The sequence below is a fragment of the Lactuca virosa genome, chromosome 6 (assembly GCF_052849685.1).
Source record: "Lactuca virosa cultivar CGN04683 chromosome 6, Lactuca_virosa_CGN04683_v6, whole genome shotgun sequence".
NCBI lineage: Eukaryota > Viridiplantae > Streptophyta > Magnoliopsida > Asterales > Asteraceae > Lactuca > Lactuca virosa.
In genome coordinates, this window is record NC_136431.1 from 171,907,810 (window position 1) to 171,929,319 (window position 21,510).

Sequence of the window (21,510 nt, forward strand, 5' to 3'; positions counted from 1 at the left end):
ATGAGTGGCAGCACGACAGTGGCGGTAGCGGGCGGCGGTGGCGGTGGCGGTGGAATATCTGGATATCGTCCGCCGTTCACGCCGGTGCAGTGGCAGGAGCTGGAACATCAAGCTCTGATATACAAATACTTAGTCGCAGGAGTTCCTGTACCTTATGATCTCGTTGTTCCAATTAGAAGAAGCCTCGAAGCTTTATCTGCTAGGTTCTTCACTAATCCTACTTGTAAGTTCACAAATCTCCGAATCATGTTTACGTTCTCAGTTTTTACTCAACGACTTGGTTTCGATAGATATCCTAGACTTTGACTTTCGATTTCAAAGGTTTTGCTTTTCAGATTGGGGAAATCGATTATGATTTGCTACAAAATTCAAGTTATTTTGTAGAACATAAGATCCATTTCTGATTTCTGTATTGAAGTTTAACGAAGGCGGATTTAGATTTATCCTTTATTCCTTTCATTTCTCTTCTTCCCGATCTTCTATTAGGTTGAAGTTTCAAAAGCTTCTCATAAGTTTCTTGCGTACATGTTCTATTTGATTCTACAACACCAAACATACTCCAAATCTCCAACATATATGAAATACAATCATCCAATATCATATATCTAAATCGGATGATTGAATCAGAATCTGATTTCAGTTTCTTGTGTAATTTCTGACTAATCTTAAACTTTTGAAGCATTGAGCTACTGTTCATACTACGGGAAGAAATTTGATCCAGAGCCAGGGAGATGTAGGAGAACAGATGGGAAGAAATGGAGATGCTCAAAAGACGCGTATCCAGACTCCAAATACTGTGAACGCCATATGCATCGTGGTAGAAACCGTTCAAGAAAGCCTGTGGAATCTCAATCTCAATCTCTATCTCAATCTGCTTCTCAGTCATTGTCAACAACTGCAGTTTCAAATGTTAGTACTGTGAGCAATGGTGGTGGTAGAAGCTACCAGAATCTTGGAAATGGAAGTTTCCAGAATTCATCCTTGTATCCTACTTCTAGTTCTTGTAGTTTTGATTTTGGAAGCAATGTGTCAAAGTTACAGGTTCATGGTAGTGCATATGGAAATGGAATCAACAACAACAATTATAGGTACGTTATATTTGAAAGATTATTTTGATTAGGACGTTAGACTCATGTTAAATGACTATTTTGCCCCTTAGGTATGATCAATCACTAACGGTTGATGTGGATGATCAAAATTACACTTCCAATACATGGCGTCTACTCCCAAACCAAATTCCCACATCTTCTTTAATGGAATCAAGAAATGAATCTTACTTACAAACCAAATCCATGGTTAATTTTGACTCTGTGGTTGACCCTATATCAATGTCAAAGCCAAGTCAACAACAACAACATTGCTTATTTGGAAGCAAAATCGGGTCCCCAATTGAAGTGAAAAATGAGCAACAATCAATGCGCCCGTTTTTCGATGAGTGGCCCGAAGCTAGGGAACCGTGGTCCACCACCCAGTTGTCCATGTCAACTACTAATGATTACAATGCACGAAGTGATTGTACCTCTAATGGTGCGTAACAATACTGATACTGTTACTGATAGTACTAATACTGTTATTGATACTGATGTTTTGTTTTTGGTTTTGTGAAGATGGGTAAGAATGGAGGTGATTATGAAGTGGGGTTGTGGTAAAAGATGAAGTTTGTGTTTGATGTGTGTATTTGATCTTTGAATTACTTTGGAATGTTGTTCAACATGTGTTTTTTAAGAACTTTTTTTTTGGAATAAATGTTGGTCTATTTTAAATTGTATATTTACTTGGGTGAAGTGAATTTTTATAAATGATGTACAAACAGCGTCCCAACTTATGTTTTCTGTTTCTGGTTATAAATGTTGTTAATTTTTTTTTTGTTGTATATAAATCAAAGTAATATTATATGTTTTTTGTTACTTCACAAAATCTACAAAAGAAAAGAGCTTGTTATTTATAATTATAATTTAGAGCAAATGACTTTATTTTTCGAATTTGATATTGTATTTATGTTTTGTTTTAAATCGTATATCATACTCTTCAATTTTTACTATTTTATCATAACCCTCAAAAAGATATCTAGTTTGCCATGTTGAGTTGAAAATACAATGTCAAAAGAAAAATACAATATAAAAAAAATAAAACATAGTGTGTTAATGTGTTTTGTAGTGTGCTTTATGCCATTGAACGAAGAAAAAAGATTAAAATTGAATAAAATTGGAAAATTCAATGTTCAGATTAAAACAAAAACAAAAAGCAATGTTAAAATAATATTAAAAAAAGAATAAAAACGGAATGTCTTTTGTGTCATTTGGCTATAAGTTATAAAAAAGTTAATGTTATTTGATAGGAATATATATCTTACAAAAACAATCAATAATTTAAGTTTCTCACAATTTTTTTTTTATCATATTTCAATACAAAATGGTTTAGGATAATGTTCTTTTCAATTTAGACGGATTTAAATTGATTTTATATTTTATTTGGTGGGCTTGCTGAAAGGCTAATTAAAGGTAAAAGAGATTTCAAATTAATCTTGTTTTAGAATTACATATAGAAGCTAGTAAAAGACAACACTTGTTTTCCAAAAATAACAAACAAGAACTTATATTCTCCAAAGAAAAAATTGTGATTATTTTGCAAATTAATCTTAAGTTTCAAGAAAAATATCATAAACTAAAAAACTCTTAGCTTTTGCAACATAAGACTCTTTTAGCTCGAACAAATCTATGCATTTTTCTTATTGTCAATAATGCGAGTTTTGAGTTCATCAAAATAACCTAAAACTAACTTAGCTTGAGAAGACATAAATCTATTCATACCCAAAAATTTTACCCTTTTGTCTACCGATTGTTCATGGTTGAAGGTAGACACCCACCTTTCCATGCCCGATGTATCATCGTTAACACTGCTTGTCCCAAGAAGACCATTAGATCGAGCAAAGTCCATTGCACCGCTTCTTGTCGCCATAAAAGCTGTAAACGAGCATGCCAAGTTATTAAGGGTCATTATTTAAATCTCTTAGCTAACTTAACAGCATCATCATGTGAGATATATATCAGGTACACAGTGGCCCACCAGAGTTATGCTCTAACAACATCATGTCAAACACATGCCCACAAGAGTTATGCTCTAACAACATCATGTCAAACACATGCCCACAAGAGTTATGCTCTAACAACATCATGTGAGATGTATATCAGGTATACAGTGGCCCACCAGAGTTATGCTCTAACAACATCATGTCAGACACATGCCCACAAGAGTTATGCTCTAACAACATCATGTGAGATGTATATCAGGTACACAGTGGCCCACTAAAGTTATGCTCTAACAACATCATGTCAGACACATGCCTACGAGGGTTATGCTCTAACAGCATCATGTGAGATGTATATTAGGTATACGATGGTAGCCCATCAGGTGACAAATATAAAAGGAAGTATTTGGATTTGGGAAAAGATGAGAAAGCATACCACTAAAAGGAACTTTGAGGAGGCGATTAGCCGGAAGACCGATTCCGACTCCGGCAAGAGTGATTCCGACACTAAATCCGACTCCACAACCGGCACCAACATATCCAATGACATCAGGGCCAAACCCCGGACCCCATCCAATTCCACACCCAACACCTATTCCCATGCCCCAAAAAGCTCCCGATGTAGGATGCACAGGATTCCATCTCTCATACCTTCTAAACAACCCCTTTATAATCATTAATACCTGCAACTACCACTAATTAAAGATTTCAAATAACTGCTACTAACTAACATTATCAACTACAACTATAGTTAATGTTGTACATGGGTATATAAGATCAATGGGTAGATTTGGAAATTATATATGAGCTAATTCAGCTAAAAAGAAAACGTTATTTAGTGAAGCAACAAATGTGTTCAAAGTAGCTTTAGAGTCGAAGCTTCGTAGTTGGGATACCACTGAAATCAAAATATATGATTTACAAGATTCATTTGGTATGCAGACAAATTCAGCTCATAAAAACGCATTTGCATCAACGATCTTAGCAGGCAATTGTCTCAGATATCTCTAAAAGAAATAAACTTCGTAGTTTCTTGTTCGAAAAACCATCTGGATTCGTAATTGGGATCAAAATCATAATTATTCAAAACCTATATATCCAACGAGCACAATAACTGAAGTACATAAATGGTGAATTATCATAAAATAAAGAATTACCATGAACAAATTCAAGAAAAATGGTGATAATCGAAGTAGCGAGAACTCGCGAGGTACCCGAATCGCTAGGGCAGCAGAGACGACACTGTTCTATCTTCTGGTGCGCGCGGCTTTGTTTAGTCCATAGGATTTCGATTTTATTCTTTTTTAGACTTTACAAAAAGAGCACAAAAGTTTCTACATTTGAATTAGATGCACAAATAGTTTCTGTGGTTTGCTCAAAATTGTCACTTTGGTCCAAAAATGTTTGGACTAGCACCAGAAGTCTAAAGTTTTCATTTTGTTGTTTGTTTGGTCTAGTTTATTTTGATTTTTTTCAAAATGATAGATTTTCCCCTGTTAATATGATTTTCTCTTTTTTCTTAATTGTATTTTTTGATTTTTAAATTTAAAAATCTCTCTCTCTCTCTCTCTCTCTCTCTCTCTCTCTCTCTTCTCTCTCTCTCTCTCTCTCTCTCTCTCTCTCTCTCTCTCTCTCTCTCTCTCTCTCCCCCCCCCCCCCGCCCAGAACACACGACATCCACTATGAAACACACAAACAAAGAACCAATTTATTTTTTGAAACACATACTCGGAACATACAAAACTCATTTTGTTTATGGATTTGTTCTTTAGAAATAGATTTATGGGTTTCCGATTTCCAGGTTTTTTCTTTAAAAAAATTGGGTTTGTGTGTGTTCTAAAAAACAGAAAATGATATCATGTGTGTTCTTGGTCTGCAAGTAAATAAACATACACCTCTATCCAGTCATCGTCTTCTTCACCCATCTCCGACCACTGCTATACCCTTCACCTCTGACCATAGCTACATCCTGTCACCATTAGCCACCATCGACCCTACAACACATCATTTTCTCCATCAGATCATCACACCACCACTGAAACACCATCGACTTTCATGAACACATGATGACCGTCAAACCACCAGCAACACCAAATCTGCCAAAAAATAAGAAAAAGAAATTAACCAGCGGATCTGTTCGTCACCAGATTTGTTCGTCACACCCTTTCTCTTTTTTCTCGTCGAATCTGGAAAGACGAAGGCAAGGGCGTCGTTCAACACATACCAACGCTAGGGTTTGTTGATGAAGATGAAAAGCTAGGGTTTTCGGTGGATGATAGCGACGTTGAAACAAGAATAACCGATTAGGGTTTTTTAAAAACCCTGACTTGCCGCCACCCTTCGTTTTCTCTGGAACGTCGTCACCAAATCGCTAGGGTTTGCTGATGAAGAACGCGGAGGAAGATGGAGATATATGAGGCTCGCTGGAAGAACGGTGGTTTACAAATCTGGAGTGTGACAACCCGGAATTTTCATCTGTATAATCTCTACAGTCAAACACTTCGAATAATAATCAAAAACATTTCAGTACATTTTTGGCCGGATTTGAGTCTGTTTGGTGTTTTATTTTTATTTTCATCAAACGATTTAATAAAAGGAAGTGTCGTTGTTAGTGAGGAGTAGCAAACCGAACAACCAACACCTTAGCTAGGTGTTTACGGCCAAACAAGTGGTGTTTGGGCCGTAAACACCATTTTCCCAAAGAACTCATGCATATAGCATGAGTTTACACTCTTGTCCTCATTTTTCCACTTCCTACTCAAGAATACCAAGTTTTCTCTCAAGTATCATCACCCACTTCTTCCAAAACCGCCAAAAATGTAAGTTTTCCTTCCTAAATTCTTTCCTACAACACTTAATCTAGTGTTTATACATCATTTCATCCATGGATTTTCGATTTTTACATAGATCTTCAAGTGTTTTTCAAAACACCAAGAACACACACTAGTGTTTTTGGGTCCTAAACACTCTTACAAGCTTCCTATAAGTAAGTATCCTCTTTCTAACTAGTTGTTTGCTTAGTGTGCTTGCTAATCCATGGAATGAACACCAAAAACCCCCAAGAACATGTGTTTACGGTTTGGGGATCTCCCAAAACCGTAAACACCCCCAAAGGGTGTTTTGATGCCCCTAACACCTTCTAATGCTTGGTTAAGAGGCTAAGAACTTGCATGCATGAACTAAGAACCACAAAACACGAAAAGAATGAAGTGGCCAAGGGTTTACGGCCGTAAACTCTAGGGTTTACGACCGTAAACTCCCAAGGAGTGGTCCAAGGACCGTAAACTCCAAGGGAGTGCCATTTCGAGCCCTAACCACTTCCTAAGCCTTTGATTCAACCCTAGGACCCTTCTTTGTGAAGCATGAGGCCTTAAATCACACAAATACACCATTACCATGAGTTTACGGCCGTAAACTCATGGGGAAATGGTCAAGAAACCGTAAACACCCATAGGGACTAACAATTGAGGTGTAAACTCCATAGTGAGGTCATACACTCCTTAGAAGCAACCCTTAGCACTCCTAGCACCTGAAACCAAGTGTTTTCATGCATTGGAGTGTCTTTACATACCAAATTAGTGATTAATGAACTAATTAGATACACTTATGTATCACTACATGTTACATAGGATCCGAGTGTGTGTTCAAGTCCTCACTTGACACCTAGCATCCTACCCGACACTTCCATCCAAACTACTCACTGCAGGTAAGTTCATACCCCTTAATTAACCTTTTAAATGTTTTTAAATGCTTTTATGGGGGGGGGGGGGGGGGGGAATACCAGTTGAATCAAACAAGTTATAGTATCAATCACATGTGATTTATAACTTGCAACCAAATGGATTTTCTATATTTTTAGCTGCTTTGCCAACAAAGCTGCTTCAAAATGTTTATCAAACTCATTTTCATGTTAAATTGTTATAAAACTATTTCCAAACTCTTTTAAACTTCCTTTATTTTCCAAACCATATCTACACCAATATATTTATATAAGTAAGACTTGAAGGACTTAGGACTGATAGCTCACCTTATTTCATGTTCCTTGTTTGGTTGTGGACTTAAGGTATTTTGTTATTTGTCCGGCTGTCGTTGAATTCTTAGTTATATATCATATATGTTTGTGTTGGATATAAAAGTCTTCACTTTAGTTAAGTACCTTTGTGTATCAAAAGTATGCAACCAACATTACTATTTAACTATAATAGGTATAGTTAAGGATTTCTACTCATTACTACTATTACATTGGTACCTACCAGAGTCAGTACAGTCATGAGTCAATACATGTTAAATACTATACAAAGAGAATACTATATACTATACCAGAGAACACTCTATACATTATACCAGAAAGTACCTTATACGATATTCAAGAGCATATACTAAAATAGAATGTGACATACTACTTCACGATACGACACTTCACTGTGCTATCACTGTGTAACCAGAGTCTCCTGGAGGGAGAGCGGGCATTATGTGTATAGATCTATACGGGACAGACACTCCCACATCCCGACTGCTAGCTACAGTCCGAGCCGACTAGGACCAGGGGTGACAAAATGTCACCATACTACGTGTGACCTGGAGGGTCATCAGTTATTCGATCGTCAATCAGCATTGTTACATACGAGTTCACATTCGGACCTTTAATTAATACATTAAGAATTAAAGGTAAAACAGACTCCCCGAGGTGTATTGTACATTTAATACCACCTAGAGTCTGCATTTTTATTACATTAGCCGGCAGTGATACTGCTGGGGTAAAACACTAATTTCCCAAGCACTTTACATGAACAAAGTTTAAAACTATATTTTCATACTGATAGTTTCACTGGGAAAACTTTTACATTTTCAAAGGATCAAACATGTAAACAACCGGGTCTTGGTAGAAGACCACTTTTACTGGAAAACATAGGGTTTTCTAGGGATTATACTATTTTTCAAACATCGAAATCAGATATTATACTACATGGTTGTAAACATTTTATACAAGCAAAGACACTAAATACTTATGAACTCACCAGCTTTATGCTGATAAACTCTTTCAAAATAACTTGTATTCTCAGGTCATCAGTAGACAGGTACAGATGCAACTTTTGAGAAGATGGAGCACATATAAGACTCATCTTTTATTTTGATTTTACTTTGGTGTCTTACAAACTGTACAGAACACGCTTGTATTACAATTATTATATTAATGCAATGGATGTTGTTGCTTGTCTTTACTATTATGCATTGTTATGATACTGTACATGACGTCCTCCACCCCAGAACGTATTCCATCGTTCTCGGTTTTGGGGTGTGACATGGAGCTTCATCGAGTTGCAACAGAGTTTTTCAGATGGATCGCGACGGCGAGATGGTGATCCATGGCAGGTGGTGGGAATCGATTATGGTTTGTTTTAAGTAATGGCGGCTTTCAGATCTGTTGGAGGTTGGTAGTGGCGGAGACGATAGGGGCTGAAGGTGGTGGTGGTTGATGGCGATGACGGTAGTGGAGTCGACGATGAAGGGCTCTTGAGAGCCATGAAGAACAAATGAAGAAGGAAGGAGAAATAGCGGGGAGAGAGAGAGAGAGGGGGAGAGAGATTTATTTTTATTTTTTATTTTTTTTAAATCAGAAAAAACAATTAAGAAAAAAGAGAAAATCATATTAACATGGGCAAATATGTCATTTTGAAAAAAATCAAAATAGATTGGACCAAACAAGCAACAAAATGAAAACTTTTGACCTCTGGTGCTAGTCCAAACATTTTGAACCAAAGTGACAATTTTGAGCAAACCACAAGACCATTTGTGCAGTTTAGTCTTTGAATTATGGACAACGAGTTTTATTTTGTCTTTTTAAGCACAATATTTCTTAATTAATCCAGTTAAACAACATAACTTTATTATATTTACCTTAGCATTTTGCGTTTGTTTGTTTACTTTTTGTTTATTTAATTTTTTGTATAAAGAAGTGTTTTATAATGGATCTAACAGAATATAAAATGTGTTACATTCCGATACATGTATATATAAGGGTGATACAATATTGATCGCCCCCATCATATACCACATCAATTGTATTGGTACAATTTCTTTTGTTATCAATATTGTATCAATTATATTTGGTACCAATAATTATAATTTGGTTGTTATAAATTGATAATGATGTATATCAATTTCTTTATAATTGTTTTTATCGTAAGAGTTAAAGATCACCAAAGATATTGGGTAATTTCTTTAGTTTAGTAAAAAAATTAGTTAAACTAGTAAAAAAAAACCCGCGTGTTGTTGTGGGTCAATGTAGTATAGTTACAAATGCAATCTTGGTTTAGAAGGTGGAAAGCATACTATTTGTCTTTGATAATAAGCCAACAGAAATGAAGCCATGTCTACAAAAACTAAAACATCACAATTCCAAAAACATAATACCAAATGTCAATATATCAAACAAAACAATACCCAAAATTGGTTCATCATAAGTTTCCATGATTACTTCTTCTCTGCTTCAACAGCCCTCTTGAGCCTTGCACCCAAATGGCGTTTGTTTATCCTCTCAACAAAATATGCTTGTTAGCTCTTGAAAAAATTGAAATAAAAATTTCTCAAGAAAATTTATTGGTTTCATAGCTTTTCGCCTAAGTAATATTCGTATATCTTAAATTTGTCGAGGTGAAAATGGAACCAAATCTCAAGAAAATTTGCAGGTTCTTTATTTTGGCAATATAAACACATTTAAAGAAAATTGTGGGTCTCTAATCTAAATTTCAAGATTATAGAAAATTATAAAAGGAAAAGGAATACCAGCAATGCCAATAGTTGGAGCAAGTTTCTTAGGAACACCAGCAACCTGTTTAAAACACACAATGAATATAACACTTTAGCCCTCAGAAAACTATAAATTACACTTTTAAACCCCAAAGTTATGGTGATAACAAATATTTACCTTAAGTTCTTCTAGAGAAAATCCTCTTCCATCCCTAAGTTTCATGTTGTATTTCAGATTTTGTCCATGAAGCTGGGGATGAAACTTTCCAGCAGGCCTTGGGAAATCTTTCACAGCCTTTGCATCCAAAACGGATTGTAAGGCAATGGTCAGCGTAAAATCACTCACGTAAAATCACTCACAACTTGATGCCTGAATCCTGCAAAGTTGCGTGTTATATGTTGAATTATTACCAAAATGTTTCAGTTTTCAATAAATCAAATGAGTCCTCACCAAGTAGAACAACATCAAGCTTAAATTGTGTTGGAAATTATAGCGATATTGTTGGAAATTATAACGGTAATCTTGCAAGTTGGCAAGTTTCCCATATTAGTGGGGGAAGATATTGCAACAGAATATTCTACCATTTCGTAGATATGGTAGCAGAATATTCTACCACCTCGTAGATATGACAACAAAATATTCTGAAAGGGTTAAAAGCGGCTAGCTTGGAGAGTAAGTCGTTGCCCTAGGGTTTCCACGGGCCGGCCCATGTGGGCCCCTTTTTTGCCTTCTACGGTTTCAATGCCTATAAATACAGTTCCCTAGGAGCCGTATTAGAGGCTTATGAAATTTGAAGCTCTCTTCCTCTCTCTACGATTTTCTTCCAGTTTCCGAGTATTCACTTTGCGCTTATCCTTTTCCAGTGTTGTTGGAAAATCGATAGATCTGCATTAAATCCTGGGGTTTTACTCTGTTGCTTACAACCAATAGAAGCGAAGTAAAAACCTTTAAGGAAAGGAGTCTGATCCGTGCAGTTCTTTCAAGTTCAAGATCAACCATCGACATGTCAGTTTTACTTTTCTGTCTTGCGTTTAATTTCGTCCAACAACATGACAGTCTTCTTTTACCTTTCTTATAATCAGATCCAATCGAGAAGGATTGATCTGGTTTCAGGACGAAACTTGGTAAACATATTAATAATAATTGGATCTATTATTCGCAACTAATCGACATATAATTCTCAATATTATTTGTCGATTTCCTTGCGCATCTATTAGTTTGATTTACAACATTCTTAAAGGTTTTACTAATTGTGATAAATCGTCAGACTAATGGACACTATTGCTAGCCTCTACTTCATGAACCAAGAGTTTGCCAAACTTGACCAATTCGATGGTCAGAACTACACCCGTTGGGCCGAAAAGGTTAAGTTCATGCTTCATGTTTTGAAGCTCGCCTTTGTGTTGGACCCAGATCTGGCACCAATTCCTGCTAATCCAATTCCTGAGGAGGGGAAAACTATGGACCCAACGGTCATCGCAGAACTAGAAAAGCAAAGGACTCTACGTAGAGAGTATGAGGAACTGTGTATGGGTCACATCAAGAACTCCCTGTCTGATCGGCTCTATGATCTTTACGCTCCGATCAAAGATCCAAAAGAGCTATGGAATGCGTTGGAACTCAAGTACAAGTCACATGAGGAAGGTACCAACAAATACCTTGTGTCTAAGTACCCAGAGTTTCAAATGGCTGATGACAAATCAATCATGGAGCAAGTGCATGAACTTCAAGTCATGGTTAACAAGTTGAACGCACTCTCCATCTCTATTCCAGAACTCTTTCAGGTTGGTGCGATCATCACAAAACTGCCACCCTCGTGGAAATATTTCTCTAAGAGAATGATGCATAAATCAAAGGACTACTCCTTGGATGATCTGATGAAACACCTCCGCATTGAGGAGGAAAATCACATCAGGGACAAGCGTGGTAAAGTCGGATTGAGTGTGCATCACGTGTCAGCTGGGGGCTCTAGTCACAAAGGCAAGTCTGGGGGACAGAACAAGAAGAACTTGGGACCCAAGAAACAAAGTTTCAAGAAACCAAGTCATCAGAATCCTAACTCAAAGCCAAAGAGGGCCGGAACTTGCCACGTCTACGGAGAGATTGGGCATTATGCGAGAGAATTCAAAGATCACAAATCAGGACCGATTGCACATGCAGTCGAGCAAGTGACTGATATGGTGGCAAGTGTGAACCTTGGAGAGATTTTAATGATCTCTTCACTTACCCGAGCAATTTGTGCTCGAGGATGGTTCGTAGACACTGGAGCTACTGTGCATGTTTGTGGGCAACGAGAGAGCTTCCACACTTACCGTCCAATGCCACTAGGAATGGTAGTAATCTGTGTAGATGGTCACATAGATGAAGTTCTAGGAAGAGGTGATGTTCGTTTGAAGTTCACATGTGGTGAGTGTGTAACCCTTCGAGATGTCCTTCATGTTCCTACTATCTTGAAGGGGTTGGTTTATGCGGAAAAGTTTGACAAAGATGGGTTCAAAATGGAGCTTGAGAATGGCAGGATTGTGATCACTAAGGGTAAAAGGTATGTTGGAAGGGCGAACAATTGTTCAGGAATGTATCGTCGGTTGCTTAATGAAGAGGGTTGTGCGAGTAGGCCTAGTGTTGAGAGTGGTGGATCTAGTGTTGCAAGTGTGTCAAGTGTTGGTAATGATGTAATTGGTGAATTGGTTGCTAATGTGAATGAAGTGAACATTTCTGGTTATTTTGTTTGTTCAATTTCTTTATGGCATAAACGTTTAGCACACGTTAATGTTACAAAACATTGAAAAAAATGCAAACTAAAGGAACGTTAAAATATGACAAAAAAGATTTTGAAAAATGTGAAACATGTGTGAAATCAAAGTTCACTAAGAAACCATTTCCATTAGTTAAGAGAAACACATCATTGCTTGAGTTGATTAATTCTGATATATGTGAATTAAATGGAATCCTTACTTGAGGAAGAAGAAGGTATTTCATCACATTCTGTGATGACTCCAGTCGATATTTACATGTTTATCTGCTGAGATCAAAAGACGAAGCTTTTGATGCATTTAAACTGTATAATGCTGAAGTCGAAAATCAACTTGATAGACACATCAAAATTCTTCGCTCGGACAGAGGCAGAGAATACTTCAACCATGAGTTTGACACATTCTGCGAAAAGAATGGAATCAAACATGACAGAAATTCACCATACACTCCCCAAAAGAATGGTTTGGATGAAAGAAAGAACTGAACCCTTTGTGAGATGGTCAACTATATGTTGAACCAATCAGGTCAACCAAACAATCTGTGGGGGGGAGGGGGGGAAGCACTATTGACTGCTTGCTATGTTCATAATAGGATCACTAGTCGTGTGATTCCTACAAGCCCTTATGAGGTATGGAAAGGTAGAAAGCCTAACCTAGACTATTTGAAAGTGTGGGGGTGTGTTGCTTATTATCGGACTCCCAATTCTAAGCGAACCAAATTGGGAGCACGAGCTAATAAGAGTATATTTATTGGATATGCTCACAATAACAAGGCTTACCAGTTATTAGATATTGAATCAGGTGTTGTTGTGGAATCCAGAGATGTGGAATTCTTTGTGGACAAGTTTTCTAGGGATGAAGAAAACTCCAGTCATACAACACCTACAAGTACTTCTCGAGAAATACTCCCACTGCCTTCTAATTGGAGGAACCAAAGAGAAGTACTAGGGAAAGAATAGAAAAAAGCTTTGGAGATGATTTCTATTCTTATTTGGTCGAAGGTGATGGGTTTTGAGCATAACATCATTCCTATGGTGTACATGCAACCCTAATGCTTTGGATCTAGGTTTTCCTCAAGTTATACATGCAAACAATCTTCCAAAGCATAAACCCTAATCTAACATGTCTAAGAACGAAATTCATATGTAAATAAGGGTTTGGAATCTTACCTTACTTGTTATGTAGCAATAACAAGAACAATCCACAAAGTCCTTGACTCTTGAAAGCTTAGTGCCCCAATTGTTGCACCTCTAATGGAGTCACAAACACCACTAGCAACAAGGAAGAACAAGAGAGAGAGGAGGGGGCTTCAAAAACGTCTAGGACTCTCCAAGAAATCATTGGGACGTTTTTGGGAGCCTTTGGGGTTCCTTTTATAGTTGAGGCTTCTAGGGTTATCAACTTGAAAACCCTAATTCCCTTGCTTAGGCCCTAAGCAACATATGGACTCCTTAATGGACAAGCCTTGGACGAAATCTTTATGGACTCTCATAGAGATTTCATCCACCCTATACCAATAAGGTCCATGAGCCCAAACTATAAATATTTATGATTTACATAATCAATCCCCGTTAATTTAATCAGTCTCTTTTGATCACCAAATTAGTTCCAAATTAATTTCTGATCAATACTAATTAAATAATATGATTTCTCAATTAATATATTATTCTTATAATACATTAATAAATCATAATAAATCCTGTTTCTCCATAATTCATCCTATCAGTTGTTATGGTGAAGGCAACCCAAAAGGACCATGCTCATAATCGGGTCAAGTACATACCAAAATAGTTATGGGCTTAAACACCTAATCCAACAGTCTCCCACTTGGATAAGTCTAATAACTATTTTGCAAGTACGACTTCAAACCTGATTAGCAATCGTACCTTTTAAAAGCCGCTGTCAAACTCTGATCTTATCAGTAACGCGTCCTTTAGATAAGGGATCATATATTCCTCCATTCTAGATATCATATGAACTGATACATGGATTATAATCATTCTCTCTGTTCATGTGTTGTTTCCCGATTTCCGATTTATGACGACTGACAACAGACTACAATTGAACACATCAACTTAGTCCAGGCTTGGCCAAGCGCTTAGGGTGTCATCACTAAATCATCGAGGGGCCCACATATATCGCTTTTATCCCTCTCAGGGTAAAAGGAACGGATAAACTTCGACTCATATGCTTGCTCTATTTACTCATCAAATCACACACAACAATATGTTTTATAACACCAAGTTACTGGTGCGTTTACATATTATCAATGAGCAACCGACTCGTAACCTCCAACTATATGTCTCCGTTTCAAGAATATAAGATATTATCGTCTCACAACCACTCGTGATAAAATCCATGAAGTGATTTACGTGAGTGTGAGTTTAATCCAATACTCAAATCTTATTTCAGGAGCACTCATGAACACTGCAACGGACTTTTGGTATGTCTAAAACGCTTCAGACAATCTACAGTCAGATTCATGACAGTCTTGCCTTAATAACTACTTCCAAAGCACGATCGACCATGGATGGTTTGAATAATCTTATTATTCGGGAAGTCAAAACATGCGAAGTGAAACACAAGAATAATCAAATCCAATATGGCCTCAAACTTGTGAGTATAAATAAAACACCTTTTATTTAATCACCATATCGATTACACATTATTCATTGTATAATGTTTCGGATAATCAACTTAATACTTGAATTATAACAATAGTTGTCCCATGCTCCAAGCATGCACACTATGTTTACTTATGGTCCTTACTTTGTGAAATAGATCAATTGAACACATTTCCAATGATGCTCATTTCACAATTCCCAATCCTTATCACAAGTGTAAGAATATCAAATTCTTTCCACTATTAGAATGTGTTAGATTCTAACATTATATGCAATGATCCTTTAGTAATTTTATAGCATCAAAATCACAAAGACTTTTGTCAATGATATTACAAAGTGCTCCATTGGATATTGTTACATGACAATTCCACGATAGTGAAGTCTCAAATTCAAAGTACATTCCTTTGAGCATCCTTATTGCATAAAAGTTTCTAATCTACATAGATTCTTAATATCCAACTCCCATTATGAAAACATTTCCATATTTGCCATATGACAACTCATTCTTAATAGAATCCTATCTATTTATAATAATGCCAATATGTTCCATTCAATACTTTACTTCCAACTGCCCTCTAGTGACCAGTCCTTGGCGAACCTTAGATTGTCCTTGACAATTGTTTAACTACTTTAGTCATATCCGGTTCTTGTCCTTTTTCCCTCTTAATGCCCTAGGCATTTGGAAAATCAGAACGGTCGAATACAGTACATGTAATTGATCCTATACCCGAAGCGTATGGGATACGATACATAATGTCTTACATAAAGACTTGATACTTTACCAGTATCTTGCTATAATATTACCATATATAGAATTACCTTATGTTGAATCTTTTCAACATAACATTCATATATGTCCTTTTGACTAAATTTGATTAAAATTTCTCGATCTAAGCTCTTAGATTTGAAATGAAGTATAATATTCTCTCCATTAATTATAGCAAAACAACTTTTCAACCTCTGCAACTTTGCGAATTGAAACTTTTGTTTTCTATAATTAATATTTATAAATCGCAATATTGCTCCCACTAACATGATGATTATATCCTTACCAGCATAACACTTATGCTCCCACTAGCTTTGACATGTATTTAGAAATCAACTGGACTTCTAGAAATCAATACTTATTGACTTTCTTACCAAAGTTCATATTTCTGATACGTGATGCTTCGATAAGACTTTATCTAAGCTTCTCAAACTCATGCACCTTTCCTTAGATAACTCATATGTGTGTCTAAACAATTTAGAACTTACATCAATAAGTCTTAAATGTTCAAACTATTTTCCTTTTCTCATAATTTGAACTATGAAGAGGGATGCCGTAATCATAATCGAATTCGAGAATGCAAATATCACAATTTCTATCTCCTTAAAATCTCTCTTAGTGAAAGCGTTTCCTCACAATCATTTTCATGAAACGGAGAGAAACCTTATGACACTTAGATTTTATGGTGTATGTGCTCCTATCCATGTGAATTTGTCATAACCATAATCATAAGATATTGTTTGTGACAAATCCAACCTCTTATGGACAGAACTTGTTCATTCTTAATTTCTTTCCATCAAGGGTCCCACCACTGTTTCCAAGTTATTTAGCAGCTCACCTATACTAGTCAATGCACTTTCATTGAACAAGGTGCTTGCCTTAATGCAGTCAATTGAGAACTCGTAGAACTCATATGTATAAGTAACTTTCCTGGAATGGCATAGAAACAAAATTGTGTCAACTAGTGATTAACAATAGGTTTACTCTTGATTAGTTCTTGAAACTTTTCAAGATCTTTAAGACTCCCACTGACCTCTTGACATATAAGATTCTTTTGTCAAGAAACATTTATTATCAAACAAATATTCAAGAGTTACTGCGGTTTCTTATCAAGATAAACACCTCACACAATTGGTCCTAGTTAGTCTTTGTCTTATCCAAGACATCACAACTTACAAATTTCAAATGTACAAGAGTAAGAATCTTTTCTACTCCACATTTGATGAGTGTTCTTCAACCTTTTCTTAAGATTACGTCACTCAAGTCACAATCTTGGAGTATTACTCTAAGACTCGATTTTGGAACGAAGTATGACTCATCCTTTTTATTTAACCATTTCAACAATTCCCGATTCCTCTTCTTAGTCATACTTATGCACTAAGGTGTCCTTAGAGGATCAATTGTGTCACACCCCGCTAAAGCGGAAACACGAGGCGTGGCAGTATAAAGGGTTTCATAGCAAAAGTTAAAAGACAACACCAACCATAGTATTAAAAATCATTACAAATTTACAATGGGTTTGAACAACTTTTAAAAGAAATTACAACGTAAATTGAAATACAACACATGCGGATGCTCCTAAAAGTGAAGTGTCCCTAAGTGCCACTTACTCGATGATTCCTGAAAAAACATGTAAAACGAGCGTCAACTATAAAAATAGTTGGTGAGTACTTCACAGAAAAAATAATAATAATATTGGTTTCATGAATTGAAATCAAAGTTTTGATAAAAGTTTCCATAGATAAAAATATATTGCTAAAATGAGTAAATAAGTTTGTATAAACAAAGTTCGTTGTCATCATGAAAAATAAAGTATGTTGCCCAAAAGAGATGCAACGTTCATATCCTCATGGGAAATAAAGTTTGTTACTAAAATGAGTAAACAAGTTTCATTGCTACAAGGAGCAAACAAGTTTGTTACTATAAGAAGCAACCAAGTTTGTTGCTAAAACAAGTAAATAAATATTTAGTAACAAAAGTTCGTTGTTATAATGAGATACAAAGTTTATTGCTATAATGAGAAACAAAGTTCATTGATATAATGAGAAACAAAGTTGATTGCTATAATTGATAAACGAGTTTATTGCCATAATAAATAACAAGTTTGTATGTGTATGAGCAAACAATGAGTTCTCAACCAAGCCTATGACTGAAGCCCTATCAAGATCTATGCTTATCGTTCCATAGATTATATGGTATCATGCACTCTAGCAATCGGGCGAGTGAGGAGTTGTCAATTCCTAATAGCGCTATCCACAATGACCATTGGCTCAAAGAGTTAATGGTTAGAGAAAAGTGTAAGGGAAGGGCCTTAAGACGATAAGTTCTCATGCTCCGTGTTGGATAGACATACATAGAGAGATATAGCAATAAAATAACAATCATGTTTGATACAAATCAATTTAAATACAACGAACAAATAATAGTTTTCCGGGACATGCTTTTCCACCCCAAAACATAAAAACTAAAAATAGGGGAGTGCGTGAATACTCACAATATGCAAAATATAGCGACCAAGTTTATACGAGTCAAATAAATACAACGGATATAAATAGTTTAGGACATGATTTTCCACCCCAAAACATTTAAAAACCGAAAATAGGGGAGTGGTGAATACTCACAATGCATTGAGATGATACAAATGATGCCTTGATCTACGCTCCACTCGTACCACTATCGATTCCTACACGATGTTACACACTAATGAGTCTTTAATAGAAAGCTAACACTAGTATACTTGCTACTACAATAGAATTATGCCAATATTGTGTCAAAATTTAATATTGATAAGTTACAAACATTTTTCTGAAATGGTGAAGTTTTTTTTAATTCATGTGATTAAGACAATTTTGAATATTAATTTTCCAGATTTTTGTAATAACGATTGAGGGTATTTCAACACATTTAAATGTGTTTTAAGCTCTTAAAAAGCCAAAATATTATCAAACAGTTTCCAAAAATTCTCAAACTTTGCATTTTGATTCTAAACACAGTAGAGGGATTCCATAAATTTTCCTTTGAATTTTTGATATGATTAACTATTTTTCCAAAATTTTAAGCCTTTATAACAATATAAATTTGTGAAAAATAGAATCCAGATCATAAAAATTCTCAAACTTTTTATAATACTGCCATTAGACATACTTAAGCTGGGAAAAATATAAAAATGGATTTCCAAACTATTTAACCCAATTTTATGATTTTTGAGCATTTATTCTAATAAAAATTGAAATAAATAGAAAACAGTTTCCAAAATTGCCCAAAATTTTTGTAACACTTTTATTATACATGTAGAAGCTGTGAAAAATATAAAAGATATTTTTCAATTAGTCTTTCTATTTGTTTTTGTTTTATCCTCTTAAATAATCATTAATTGGAGAATAATTATTAAACAGTTAAAGTAAATTACCAAAATTTTTGTAAAGTTCATTTATAGTGTAAATAATCTGGGAAAAATCCCAAAGGTGGTTTTTATCTACTGGAATCCGATTTTGTGGATTTAAGTGTATTTAATCTTAGAAAATAGGAGAAAAATAGTATACAGAAGAGAAAAATCATCAAAATTTTTATGTAGCCTCCTAATGTACTATAAGGTGTTCTGGTATATTTTCATGAATTTTGGATGAGCAGAACTATTTTTTTCTATTTTTAGGCCATTATCAATACAAAAATCGGGGAAAAATAGGAATGCATTATGAAAAATTCTGAAAATATTTTTCTTAGTCTTAGACCTCTGGTAGAAACTGCAAAAATTGTTATATATCATTCTCACATTCTCTAAAGTGGTTTTATGATTTATTGGAGGCAAACAAAAAGAAAATTCAAAACCATATTAAACAGTAACAAAAACCAATGAAATTTAATGTGGGGTCATTATTTAGCATAGGGGTCATCCACGAGTTTACCTAGGATTTATAGACCTCAGAAAATATTTTATATGATTTATTGCTCTATTTTATTGCATTAATTATAATAATTCGAGAAAAATGAATTATTCTCTGGAAATTTACCGATCATCTTATCTTGTTGATGGGAATATGGGAAAAATTGGATTTGGTCAGAAAATGAGTTTTAGATATTTATTTGGAAATAAATCCTTCATGAACATATTTGAAAACTTTTAACAACATACTTTGATGATCTAGCTTCTAAGCTTGAAGATCATCACATGCATGTTTGTTTGAAGTTCATTAATGAGTTTGAAATGTTTAAAATTCGTTTTTGAAAGAAAACTTTGGATGCATGTGGTGATTTTCCACCAAAACGTGTAGAAAAGTGTATTTCCATGGTTTTGACTTAGGTTTAGGTCATGGATCTTCACCATTTTGTAACATGCAAGATGTTTTTGGTGAAAATCTACCACCATCATCATCAAAACTTAAGTGAATGAACATTCACACAAATTTTCTAAGATAATGGTGTAGAAGAACAAGGAAATGCAAGAAAAACCTTTAAAACTAGAAAGAAAAGTGAAGGAGATTGAAGGATTTTCGTGATTACCATGAAGAACAACCCTAGAAGATGAAGATTTGAAGGTTAATAGATGTTCTTGGCTGGAGAATTTCGTGGTTTTAGAGAGGGAAAGAGAGAGTTTGAGTGTGGTAAATGGTGGAGTGTGAGAGAGAGTGTAGAGAGAGAGAGAGAGAGAAGTGAAGGAGATGGAGTGTGAGAGATGAGTGATTATGTGTTTTGGGAAGAGGGGAAGTATCTTGGGAAGAGGGTGGACGGTTTTGAGTGTAAAATTCCCTCCCTCTCTTTTAATTTTATAAAAAATTTCAATTCTTTTATAAAAATATCAAACTTTTTATAAAATATACACCCTAACCAAGTTTTTGCTCATGAAACCTTGATTTTTGACTTATAAATTTAGGGTAATTGTTAATGACTTAAATTTTATTTTCCTTAAATTCATTTTCATAATTTTAATTATTATAAGATCATATTATAAGTTTCATAATTATTTTTATAGAATTTTTAAGGTTAAAGTTTATAAATATGAGTTTTTATGGCTTTTAGGGTCTTGAGATTTTGTAAATCTTTGGATATCGAAATAAATAGAATATTTGAGACTTTAAATTATCTTATGGTATTATAACTCTTTTATAGTTATAAATAATGTTTGTAATTTATTTTTATCGGTTTATTGGCATTCTATGTAGTGATTCCGAGATTCAAGCGAAATTGAGGAATCAAGTATACTAGTCCTAGTCTTCAACTTTGACTTAAGTTTCTATGAGACTTTGACCTAATTTCTACTACTAGGTCAAGTGCATGATGTGTGTATATGATTCATGAAATGGTGTTCGGGTCAAAGAGTGACCCAAATATGGATAGTCACTACAGTTAAGTAGTAGTAGAATTCACATATCAATGTGAAATCTAAGTACACTATCATTCGATCCTACTTGTTTCCAAGTTTCTAGTAGGTTATAACTTAGCTTCTAGTTACTAAGTCTATTATGTGTCGTGCCTATATGTGCAACTAAGTTTATTCAAATCTAGAACCGACTCGAATTTTGACGGTTGTCACAAATTGTGATACGGTTTCATAATCACTAAGATGATCATAAAACATGATACTTAAGTAC

At 35.1% G+C, this 21,510-nt stretch overlaps 2 protein-coding genes across 3 annotated transcripts; one reads left to right on the forward strand and one right to left on the reverse strand.

Moving 5' to 3' along the window:
• Window positions 1–1,802, forward strand: LOC145119292 (growth-regulating factor 4-like). The gene is made up of 4 exons (XM_079054928.1): window positions 1–223; window positions 680–1,088; window positions 1,160–1,527; window positions 1,608–1,802. Exons 1-4 carry the CDS (start codon window positions 1–3, stop codon window positions 1,613–1,615), a joined length of 1,008 nt encoding a protein of 335 aa, XP_078911054.1. The 3' UTR covers window positions 1,616–1,802.
• Window positions 794–4,298, reverse strand: LOC145119293 (Putative membrane lipoprotein). Of its 2 annotated transcripts, XM_079054930.1 has the most exons (4): window positions 4,186–4,298; window positions 3,465–3,711; window positions 2,867–2,963; window positions 794–895 (listed from the first exon to the last, which is right to left on the reverse strand). In XM_079054930.1, exons 1-4 carry the CDS (start codon window positions 4,186–4,188, stop codon window positions 889–891), a joined length of 354 nt encoding a protein of 117 aa, XP_078911056.1. In that variant the 5' UTR covers window positions 4,189–4,298; the 3' UTR covers window positions 794–888. The 2 variants fall into 2 exon arrangements, with proteins under 2 accessions (XP_078911056.1, XP_078911055.1); XM_079054929.1 differs by lacking the exon at window positions 794–895 and having other exon boundaries at window positions 2,580–2,963.
• Window positions 4,299–21,510: the final 17,212 nt, after the last annotated feature.

What these genes read in the sequence shown, in the direction of transcription:
- LOC145119292 (XM_079054928.1), top strand. Translation starts at nt 1, where the DNA reads ATGAGTGGCAGCACGACAGTGGCGGTAGCGGGCGGCGGTGGCGGTGGC. An exon ending in GTTCTTCACTAATCCTACTT is followed by an intron (nt 224 to 679) that starts GTAAGTTCACAA and finishes AAACTTTTGAAG; the next exon opens with CATTGAGCTACTGTTCATAC. An exon ending in ATCAACAACAACAATTATAG is followed by an intron (nt 1,089 to 1,159) that starts GTACGTTATATT and finishes TTTGCCCCTTAG; the next exon opens with GTATGATCAATCACTAACGG.
- LOC145119293 (XM_079054929.1), bottom strand. An exon ending in CCTCAAAGTTCCTTTTAGTG is followed by an intron (nt 2,964 to 3,464) that starts GTATGCTTTCTC and finishes GCTCGTTTACAG; the next exon opens with CTTTTATGGCGACAAGAAGC.